Source organism: Elephantulus edwardii, unplaced genomic scaffold (assembly GCF_000299155.1).
Source record: "Elephantulus edwardii isolate Elephantulus edwardi_28Jun2011 unplaced genomic scaffold, EleEdw1.0 scaffold00060, whole genome shotgun sequence".
NCBI lineage: Eukaryota > Metazoa > Chordata > Mammalia > Macroscelidea > Macroscelididae > Elephantulus > Elephantulus edwardii.
Genome location: NW_006399810.1, coordinates 15,554,434 through 15,566,277, shown reverse-complemented (window position 1 = coordinate 15,566,277; position 11,844 = coordinate 15,554,434). Strand labels below are relative to the sequence as shown.

Genomic DNA, 11,844 nt, shown 5'->3' with positions numbered 1-11,844 from the left:
TATAAAAAAATAAAATAAAGAATATAAAATTCAAAAGGGTATAACTGAGTACATTTAGTGCAATCTTATGATTATATAGAACCATTATCTAGATTCCTAAAAGTTGCCTATAATCAAAGACACCACAGGGAAGAATCTAGAAATCTGTGTTGTTGGTTGCACAACCCAAATTTCCATTCTGTCTGAAACACCCTGTATTCTTTTGTTATCAATTCAGTTCATTGCCTTCAAATCAGGACTGACTCAAGAGAGTTGGAGATGGCCCTGAGAACAATTCTGGAGGCTGTAAATCGCCTAGGAGGAGATTGCCCGTCTTTCTTCTGCTGAACCAGTGGTGGATTTGAAATGTCTTAGTGGCACCACTTTTGGGTTGCCATGCAACTACTATTTCATGACAAACCAAATTTAGCATGGGCAGCTGCATAGTTGAAAAGAATGAGTGGCCCTGTTTCCATTTGGACTCCCTGCTTAAAGTTTATGAACATCCAACTACTTTGTATTATTCATTGCCATTCCATTATGTTATACTAAAAGATCAAGATGATTATTAGGAGAGTAAGTTCTGGTTAGCTGTACACTTGATAAGCTTTAATCTGCTACATGATCAATATGCTTAACTACAGTCCCAAAACTCCATATCTGAATGGATGATGCATGATTCTCCCTGATTTATAAACATCTAATTTGATCTTCATCAAGAGTTTCATAAAAACCCAATGACACCTATCTTTTTTTAAAAAAAAAGTAAATCTATTCCCCCCCCCAAAAAAAATTACAACTCGATTGCTATCATCTTTACTTAGTCTTTTACTGAACTAAGGATTAAACAAAATTAGCTTCCACTTCCTCAACAACATGTCTCCGGAAATCTATGAACTTTGATAAATGTTGATAGTTGTAGAGGGGCTTCAGGCCTTTTGTTTATAGGTTCGCTACTTGAAGGCAATCAACAACAATGATTTTTTTTTCACTTTTCCTCTTTCTGTTTCTTTTAAACACATCACTCACACACAAATTCACATAACACATACATGCACACATAATGGCTTATTCTTGAACCAATATCTTTTTCCTGTTAAAAGTATGTATCTTGATCTATGTGTATTATTTAAAGAAAAGAAAATATCAATCATGCTATCTTGAAAAACTAATGTATTTTCGTGCTATCTTGAAAAACTAATGTATTTTGTAACCAAGCATTTAAAAAAAAAAAAAAAAGCACATTTCAGTACTTCTTTGAGAAACTTCTTTCGTTCATAAAATTTTTTAAAAAGATTATCAGAAAAGACTATTTTACTTTCTCTTTTAAAATACATCTATAAACTAGGAAAAGGGCCTTAGAATTCAAATGACTAACAGGCAAGTAAAAAAGAACATTGATTTATTTTATGGCCCTTTAGTCTCTTTTGCTCTGGGCGTGACTGAGGGCCTCTAACTGTGTGAGCCATGGAAAACATAGGCCAGTAGTTCCATGTCTTGTCTCTTCAACAATATTGCTACGTCATGTATCTTAAGTATTTTTTTGAAAACGTATTGTGTTTTGTTTGTGTTTATGGTCAGTGATCATATAAAAAACTAATAAAACCAGGGAACAAGAGCGCATGCAGCCCAGAAACCTCTATATTACAGGGAAACACACCAGGTTGTTTAACAACTTGTCCTTCTGTATGACTTTTTCACAATCATCCAGTCACTCATATCTGTTCACATTCCAAAAAAAGATGATCCAGCAGAATATGGAAATTACTGAACTATTGTTAATAGTTAATATCATTCATAAAACATATAAGTGAAATCTTGCCAAAGATTATTTTAAATGACCAGAACAGTTCATCAACAATACAACTGCCAGAAATTCAAGGCCATAGCACACAGAATGTCATTACTAATGGCTGATGAATCTTGGATGAAAGCAGAGAATGCCAGTAAGATTTTTATATGTGTTTGACGCAGTGACTCAATACAGAGGCATTGAACTGTGTGGATCACGACAAATAATGCATACATTGAGAAGAGTGGGTATACCAGACATTTACCTGTGCCCATACAAGACCTGTATGTAAACCAAGTAGCAATTGTTCGAACAAAACAAGAGAACATTCCATAATTTAAAATTGGGAAAGGCATGTGATAGGATTGTATGCTCTCTCCATAACCATTCAACATCTATGTGGAACAAATAATTTGAGATTCTGAACTTTATGAAATAGAATGTGGCATTAGGATTGGAAGACTCGTATGCAGCCTTTGTTATGAAGATGATACAATTTTGCCTGCTGAAAGTAAAGAAGAAGCACAAGATCGAAGTCTACAACTTTCAGTATGGATTACATCTCAGCATCAAGAAAACAGAAATTCTTACCGCTGGCCCAGTAGGCAACATCATGATAGATGGAGAAAGGTTGAGATTGTCAGTAACTACATTTTGCTTGGATCATTAAGTGGTTGTTTACTATGCATCTGCAAGTTGGACAATGAAGAAGAATGACAGAAAAATTGATGCCTCTGGATTGTGTTGTTGGTGAAGGTTATGAAACAGACCATGGACTCCCAAAGAGCAAGTAAATCTTTGTTGGTGGAAGGGCAGCGAGGTGCTCCTCAGAGGCAAGAATGATGAAACTTTGTCAGGCATATTTTGAGCATGTTGTCAGAAAGGACCAGCCATTACAAAAGGACAGCCCACAACAAGGTGGATTGACACAGTGACCAGAACAGTGGGCTCAAGCATAGCCAGGGTCATGAGGATAACACAGAATTGGGCAAAATTCTGATCTGATTTTCATAGGGTTGTTGTAAGTTACCACCAACTTGATAGAACCTAAGAGCAACAAAAATAGTGGGAAAATATGTTTGCCTCCCTGGAGTTCACACTAATGGGGAAATAAAGGCGGGGGACCTTGAATAATAGAAGCATTTAGCATGTGATGGAAATATGATTAAGGTTTGCTAGTGGAACAAGCGATTAAGTCTTTATCTGCTGACTGAAAAGTTGGCCTTTGAAACTCATCCAGTGACTCAGTGTGAGAAAGACTGACAGTGTGCTTCAATAGCTTCCAAAAGAACTCTGTGGGACAGGTTCCATCAGAAACTCACAACCCTTATTTGAGACTTGTTTTTATTCATCATCATCATTATTTTAGCATTTTAAAAAAACCACATCTATTTATGGTCAACTGATTTTTGACAAGGCGATGAAATCAGTTATGTGGGGAAATGACAGCCTTTTTAACAAATGGTGTTGGCAAAATTGGAAAACTATCTGCAGAAGACTTAAGCAAGATCCACACTTCACTCCATATACTAAAACCAACTCAAGGTGGATCATGGACCTAGGACTAAAACCAAGACTATAAACTTCATTAAAGAAAAGCTGGGAAGAACTTTAGTAGTCCTAATCCACGACATAAAGAGTCTTCCAAGTATCCTGAAAAAGCTACAACCAGGAGAAGATAAAATAGATGAATGAGACCTTCTAAGAATCAAATCCCTATCCATATCTAAAAACTTCTCCAACAGGTAAAAAGGGAAGCCACAGATAGGGAAAAAGTATTTGGTAATGACATGTCAGATAAAGGACTTATATCTAAAATTTATAAAGTACTTGAGCATCACAACAAGATAAAGGTAAATAATCCAGTAGAAAAATGGACACAGGATATGAACAGATACTTCACAAAAGAAGACATTCAGATGGCCAACAAGCACATGAAGAAATGTTCAAAATCCCTAGCTCTAAGAGAGATGCAAATCAAGACAACTATGAGATATCATCTCACCCCAGTAAGACTAGCAAAATTTAACAGAACAGCAAGCAACAAATACTGGCGAGGTTGTGTAGAAACTGGGACTCTTATTCACTGTTGGTGGAAGTGTAAAATGGTGCAACCACTGTGGAAGGCAGCATGACACTTTCTCAAAAAGTTGCAAATAGACATACCATTTGACCCAGCAATTCCACTACTGGGAATATACCCTAAAGAGATCAGAACATCGTCCAAGCAGATATATGCACACCCATGTTTATTGCAGCTTTGTTCACAATAGCAAGGAGTTGGACACAACCTTAGGGCCCATCAACAAACAAATGGATAGAGAAGCTCTGGTATATTCACACAATGGAATACTATGCTGCATTGAAAAACAAGGAACTCATGCAATATTATTAAAAATGGGTGACCCTGGAGGACATTATGCTGAGTGAAGTATCTCAGTCACAAAAGGACAAATACTACATGGTGCCACTGTTGTAGAATGAGGCTGACATCAGGGTGGTGGTAAGTCTGAGAAAAAAAATGGATAAATTATGTATACTGCATTGAAAACGATGAGGGAGAGAACAGTTTAAAAATAATATATTTTAGGGCATTATGATTATCATAAGATTTTGGAATGAGGGTTGCAAAGTGGAGTATACTTGGGGTGAGGGTGGAAGGGTGCGGGGGGATTGTATAGCAATGAAGGAGTTTTGCTTTTAAAGAAGAGTGAACTGGGGGGGGGGAAGTGCAACAATGAATGAATGGAAATCCACAATCTCTGTAAATGTTCACTGAAATTAATAATAATAAAGGGAATAAAAAAAATTTTTTTAAACCCAACAAAAAGCTTATCAAACCCTGTTCTGTTAACATTTATTCAGAATCAGGTCTTTCAAAGAAACTTCCTCAAGTACAGACTTTCCCAGGGTGGGGAGTCATGTGCTAAGATAGTTAGACTTACATTTTCCCTTTCCTCATTTGTTTATTCCACTGTTTCATTTTAGAAATTGGTCCTGCCTCTGTGATGGTGGGGAACCTTGTCTCTGGGAAAAGAATTGCCCAAGCTAGTGGCAGAGACCTTGGTCAAATAGAAGATAATGACCAGGCACGGAAGGTAAGCAGCTAAGATGTGAGACTTTAATATTGTGCGTCTCTTAATTATCTAGCTAAAAACGCTTTATTACAGATAAGACTCATCTCCTTTATTCTACTTCCGTTGTTTTGTCTTGGGGTTCTTGTAGCCTAGTGGGTAAGGAGTTATGCTGCCAACCTGGAGACAAGCAGTTCAAATCCACCACCAGCTGCTCCATGGCAGACAGAAGGGCAGTCTCCTAACATGTGATTTGCACCCTCTGAAACACACTGTAAGGTCAGCAATTCTCACTCGATTTCAAATAAATCATGATAAATAAAAACAAATTATGAGAGAGAGAGAGAGCGCTTCACTTTTCCCAGGTACTTGAGGAGCCTAGTCTATAGAGAACTGTGTGGCTCTCTGGCAACGACTCTGCAGGAGAAAATACACACAATCTCCTTTTTGGAAACCTGCTGAAGGGTCAACCATGAGTCAGGTCTGGCTTGATGGCGGTGTGTGAGTTTTGATCTAGTGTTTCTTTGATGATCTTCCATTTCTACTTGATCTCTTGAGCCAGAAGAGATATCCCAGTTTATTTGATATGATAAATGTTTATTCTTGTATAATCGGGATGAATGTGTCACAGGCAGTGAGATTGGCACAGGATAGAGCGGGGTTTAGGGCTGTTGTACATAGGGTCGCTATGAGTCGCAAGCGACTCGACGGTACATAACAACAACAACAACAACAAATCATAGATCAAAAAAAAACAGTGCATCATTCTATAGTCCTACAGTTAATGCCAGAAAAATGAGGAGACTGTTACTTACTGTTCCCCAGGGCTGTTTGTTGCTCGTTTTCCTGACTTGAACCCAGTCTGCAGCCATGGTAATGTGATGCTTCAGTCCTTTGATCTCAAGTCTGGGAGCCAGATATCTTTAAAGTAATTTTAGGAGTTGTGGGAAATATCTTCAAAGCTTGTATCACAAAAGACATCATACAAATTGTCATGTGGAAAGGTGGGTTCCCCTTGTTACATTCAGTCTTGAGAATGCTAAGATTAAACAAAAGCAGTCCCATTTTCCCATAGCCAAGACATGGGCCCATTCTGTATTTAAAACTATTAGGAAATAAATGTGTCCAAACTCAGCAATATAAAATATTTTCAACTTGGTAAAGTGCAGTGATATGTGAATTAAGTGCCCTTGATCATTATTCTGCTTTTGTAATATCTGCATAACATATTTTAAAATGGATTTAAAGTTGCACAGTGATATAGGTTATATCCTGACACTTGCCCCATATTAGGAGTGACAATATGTAGGACTGTCATTTCCACCATATGTTGAATCAATATTGCCTATAGTTTGCATGTTTTAGAATGATATTTACTGACTTTAGAGAGGTGCTGTTTTAGAAACTGGTGACTTTTAAGGAAGTGCTGATGACATAGTCTATGCAGAGCTAACCCAAGGCTTGGCCTCATCCGGATTCCAGTCCACCAGCAGCTCCATGATGAGAAAGATGGGCCTTCTCTTCCTGTTAGGATTTACAGCCTCAGAAACCTTCTGGAAGGTCACTGTTAATGAGGACAGACTTGATGGCAGAGAGGTTTTTAATTCTTAAAAACAGAATAGAGCTGAGTCTCCCATTGCACCTTTGGAAGCCCCTAAAGAGTGTATTAAGGAGCTCTGGTGGCTTAGTGGCAAGAAGCTGTGTTGCAGTCCCAAAGGCATGTGGTTTGAGGCCACCAGCTGCTCTGCAGTAGAAGGAGGGGCAGTCTCCCCCATAGCAATTAACTGCCTAGATAACCCGCTGGAGGGTCAGCTGTGGGTCGGTTCCAACTCTATGGTATACAACAACAAAGATTGTGTTAACTCCTCCTATATGTCCCAAAAGAAATGGAGTTCTTCCAGTCTTGGGCAGACTTTCAGAAAACTCCTTTGATTGATGAGTGTGAAAATCAGTTGTATGAATTCTAACTCCAGGAATAAACTGGGAGCATTTGCTTCTTCTGTTGAGCATATGTGTCAAGGATTTTAGTTGAATATATATCATCCTTTCTAGCTGGTGTTTTGTGGTAAAGGTATGCTATTTTAAGACACAGAAAGTGTGCATGTGGGTTATAGTGATACAAATATAAAGATTACTGCAGCCCATATGATAGTATTTGAACCTCATTACTCTGCTTGGTTTCAGTTCCTGTTTCTGTCAGAAGTTCTGCAGTGGAGAGCTCAGACCACTCCTGACCACATCCTCTATACGCTGCTCAACTGTAGGGTGAGATGCATTGAATTTGTATTCTTATGGTATTCTCATGCGAAGTCTTTTTTTAAAATTATTTTGCTATTTTAACTAGAAAGACTTTCTCATGTATGAAGGATTTAAAAAAAAACAAACAACTAACAATGTATTCATGTAGTTCTCTAAAGTAGCCTTAATGGAATGCTAGTTGAAAGGTTGGCATATTATTCAGCGCCCACACACACCCCTTCCCGTGACTCCATGGGATTAAAAGCTTGGCAGTCTTCTCCTATAAAGATCAATGTCAGCGTAGAAGAGAAAACATCTCTCCCTACCTGGGAACTTCTCACTCCCCTGAGTTCCTGGACTCTGCCTAAGTGCCAGACCTCTGCCCAGCTTGATATAGGTTGCCATCAATGAAACTGCAGGAAAAAGAAACAGAAAAACTCAGGACAAGAAAATGACACCTACACATGACAGTCCCAGTCATCTCAAGGAAGCAAAGGAGGAAAACATGCCTGTGGGAACAAAGAAGCCCTCAGACTCTTAATGCCTGGCTGGAATGACCAGGAAGCCCAGAGTTTCCTACAAGAATGGAAATCCAAGGAACCTGAGCTACACCTGGAGGAGAGGAACAGATATGATAAACTCTCAAGAGCAATGTGAGGTGGTCTCGGGAACAAGGGCATGAAGAAGAGCTGTGGGCAATGTCCAGACCTGCTCAGATATCTCAAGGATTTGTACTGGGTTGTTTAAGCTGCCAAGCAGACATCAGGGAAGGAACCCTTGTGTCCTTACAAAGATGTTCTACACACGATCCTTTGCCTCAAACTCTTCACAGATCCTTTACACCCAGCCTTCCACACACTCATACCTCCTCAAGGCCTGGCCCCTCCCTGTTTCCCAGGAGCAGATCTCCTGCATTCCAGCACCTGTAAGTTACGTGCAAGATCCCCAAACATTTGGATGGCAATCTTCCCCCCTGAACTCTTTTGAACTACAGGGGTGTTCAACATATACCCTAGAAAATCTCACCAATCCTGTGAGAGCAGGGGAGACTTCAGTTACTTCTCAGACACTTGAACATCATCCCCCCCCCCTCCTCATGTTCCGCCCCTGGAACAACTCTTCTGGGGCCCTGGACTTATTGCTTACAGGCAGGGTCCTCAAGCACTTGGATGGCAGCCCTGGACCCTGAGCCTTCCGTGGTGTACTCTGCATCTCTCCCAGAAGATGTCATCCACCAGCAGCAAGCACAGAGGCAGAACGATTCTGAAATAAAAGATCATTTAAACCCATACTTGAATTCCCCAGGCCAATAAATATGCCAGTTCCCAGTATTCACTACTCCTTCCTTTCCACTTACGCAAACATTGAACAGTTTTTATTTTAACCATAAAGACAAGTACAGAGCTAGTACATGTTGGATGTATTCGTGTCACTGAGTTATGTATGTACAAATAGGAACAGGGACATATTCTCTGTGATCTGTCTTTTACTGCAACAAAGATGAAGTAGTGCATGTCTTTAAAAAAAAAACACAACAACAAAAAGACGAAAGAAAGACCAGGGAGAGAACTATTTAAAAGGGATATATGATTAGATATTATTGTTATGACAGGAGTCCAGGATGAAGGCTGCAGAATGGAGTGGCTTGAGGGGAGTGATTGAATAACAATGAAAGAATTTTTTTCTTCTACTTTTCAAAAAGAAAAGCGAATGGGGGGCAGGGAGAAAAGTGCAACAATGAATGAGTAGAAAGCCAAAGTCTCTGTAAACTTTCATTAAAATAAATTTAAAATTTTTTAAAAAGTAAATAATAAAAAAACTAGATAACAGATATTTTCACCCTTGAGATTCAACATCCCCCACAGATTCGTTTTATTCCAAAGGAACTTGTTTAAATCAGTGTTTTCACACAGTAATATCAGCAGATTAATCAGCTAGGGAATTAATTTTGGATCATAATTACATATAACAGAAAAAGTACTATAATAAAAAGTATTAAACATTAAATATAAAACAAATACCTCTTATAAAAATTGTGGTTTTGAAACTTATTTTTAAAATGAAAAAAAATATATTTTTTTTAAAAAGACCAATGGCTAGAAAACCCTGTGAACAGTTCTTCCCTGTCACGTTGAGTCCAACTTGATACCACCTAGTATCAACATCAGCATTCGTGTGTTTGCATATTATAACAGTCCTGATTTGTAGTCAGTGACATCTGCAGCAAAGAACAGATGAAGATCTACGAGATATTTCTGTTGTGTTGTTGTTGTTGTTATGTGCTGTCGAGTCGTTTGCAACTCATAGTGACCCCATGTACAACAGCCCTAAACCGTGCTCTATCCTGTGCCAATCTCATTGCCTCTGACACACCCATCCCAATTACTATGAAATTAAAATTTTATAAGATGTTATATATTTTAAATTCAGAAAATAAAAAGAATATTTGTTTTATAAGTATATTTAAAGCTCATTTCTTATATTTCACCATAGAGAATCAGTCACATCAGTTATTCCATGGCACTTAACACATAGCCATAACTATACAAACAAATAAGCACGAAAATCTTCGTCTTGGCAAGCATTCCTTTTCTCATGAAACTGTAGTCTGGAAAGTAGGGTCACATGGAGTAAGAATGTGGCATAAGTAACTGCATGCTCCCCTCTCCTCATAAAAAGACAACAAGGAAACAGTGCAAACTGGGAGAATTAATGATGGCAGAACTAAAGTGAACACTAAATACAAGATAAGGTGACCGATAAATGGGAACACAGCTTTGGATTTCTACTTCCTGTGTCCTGTCTTCTTCCTAACCTACAGTTACATCATAGAACATTAGCCCACAGTCCTAGGGAGCCTGGGCTCTGGCTGTGGACAGAACACAGACAGTTATATTCCCCAATGACTGAGAGAGAGAGAGAGAGTGAGTATGTAGGTGTGTGTAGTGCCTGAAGGACTTAAGCAAGGTGCTCATCCTAGTTTGGCTGTATGGGAGTTTGCCTTGGGCTGAGACATAGAAGCCTGTGTAACCACGTGGGACTGAAGAGGACCATTAAATAATATCTTAAGTGCCTGAAAACTAGAAAGAAGGACTGGGAAAGAGTTCCTTTGGGTTAAGAAAGCTTTCAAAAGCATCATGAATTCTGAAGATTTGAAAAAGCAGCACTCATATTCAGGGCAAGAGAAGGTTTATAGATTAACTAAGACCATGTCCTTTCAACTGTCATTAATCTTTAGGTTCATTGCAAGCCCAAGTCTTGGTTCAGAGCTAATTCACCCATATAGGTTAAAATTTGGAGGGTTTTGTTGTTGTTGTTGTTGTTCTGTTTTGCTTGTCCCCCCTAGCCTAAAGTAAATTTCTGTGAAGAAACTAGCTCAGCAGAATACATTGAATATATCTTTGCAATAATAGGGGAAGTCTGAGAATAAACGAGTCAACTATAGTTTCCAACAGTTTTGGGGTTTTTTTTATTATGATAGTGGACAGGAAGATTTAATGTCCTAAAGATGTCAGTCATCTACAGTAATCTATTAAAACGTAACTCTGATGGCCCAGTGGGAAAGTAGTGGCACTGCCAACCCAACTATTCCATAGAGAAAGGTGGCGAGTCCGTTGTGTGATTTACAGCCTCCAGAAACCCACTGGAGGGTCAGCTACAATTCGCCTCCAACTCAATAGCAGTGAAAGAGAGAGAGAGTATATTGGAGTAATATAATTTGAATAAAAATTCCAGGCATTTTTTTTGGTTAATTAGATGAGTTGGTTCTCAAGTGTGCATGTTGTATAAGAGCCATTAAACTTGTATGAAGGGGGAGATAGAGGGTGAGTAAACTCACAAGGCCAGCAAAAAACAAAACTTACTGTATAGTCCTTAGCCATGCACTGTCAGCTTGCTGTATTGAGGGGCTTGCATATTGCTCTTATGTGGGAAGCTGGGTCACAGATCTTCTAAACACGACTGCAGTTGCCCACAATGGGTAGGTTTCCTGGAGCATCCAAACTAGAAGGGCTGGTGATTTACTTTAGAAAAACCTATGAATCACAGTAGAGCAGTGTCCAACTCTTGCTTTAGCCATGTCGTCAGGAAGAATCAATCACTGGAGGAGGGCTCGAGTTTGGTCAGGTGGAAGGTCACTGAGGAGGCACTTGATGTGTTGTTGGATTGGCACAGTACAGGCAGTCTTCAGCCTATGGAAAAGTCCAATCCTAAAAAGGTCTTTAAGTTGAATTTAAGTCAGTCAGAAGAAGTGCCTATAGTTCTTATTTATCCTTGTTTTAATGAGAGTAGAGGAGTGCTCAAAGCCTTTTCAGTGATTTAAAAGCAGCATGTGCAGCAAGTGAAGTTAATTGTGATGTAGCCTTTGTTGTACGTAAGGGTTAGTTCGGTCAGTTCAAAGTGAGAGCAAATTTTATAAAATTAAAGTGCAAGTACAATTACCCATGAATCAGATGTTCATAATCTCAGGATTTACTGTGGATACTGCAGTGGACTCAGACAACCAGTGATTGTGATGGTGATGCTGGATTACACAGTGTTTTGTTCAGTTAGCTACTTACAGCAAATATATGTTGTTGTTATTGTTGTCATGTACCTTTAAGTCACTTGAGACTCATAATCACCCATTGCTCAACAACTCTGCACCCTGCTCTATGCTGAGCCAACCTTATTGTCTCTGACACATCTACCCCCATTACCCCAGTCACTGAGTCAATCCATCTCATCTAGGGTCTTCTTCTCTTACCTCAGATATATATATAT

The 11,844-nt window shown here is 38.9% G+C and overlaps 1 protein-coding gene across 1 annotated transcript in view; it reads left to right on the top strand.

Annotated features, from left to right (window-relative positions):
* The window catches only part of DIP2C (DIP2 disco-interacting protein 2 homolog C (Drosophila)), a 693,228-nt gene that overhangs the window by 530,712 nt on the left and 150,672 nt on the right, over positions 1-11,844 (top strand). The window contains exons 23-24 of the mRNA XM_006887669.1: positions 4,760-4,869; positions 7,030-7,110. Of these exons, the coding sequence (XP_006887731.1) occupies positions 4,760-4,869; positions 7,030-7,110 (191 nt within the window). The remainder of the gene's footprint in view (positions 1-4,759; positions 4,870-7,029; positions 7,111-11,844) is intronic.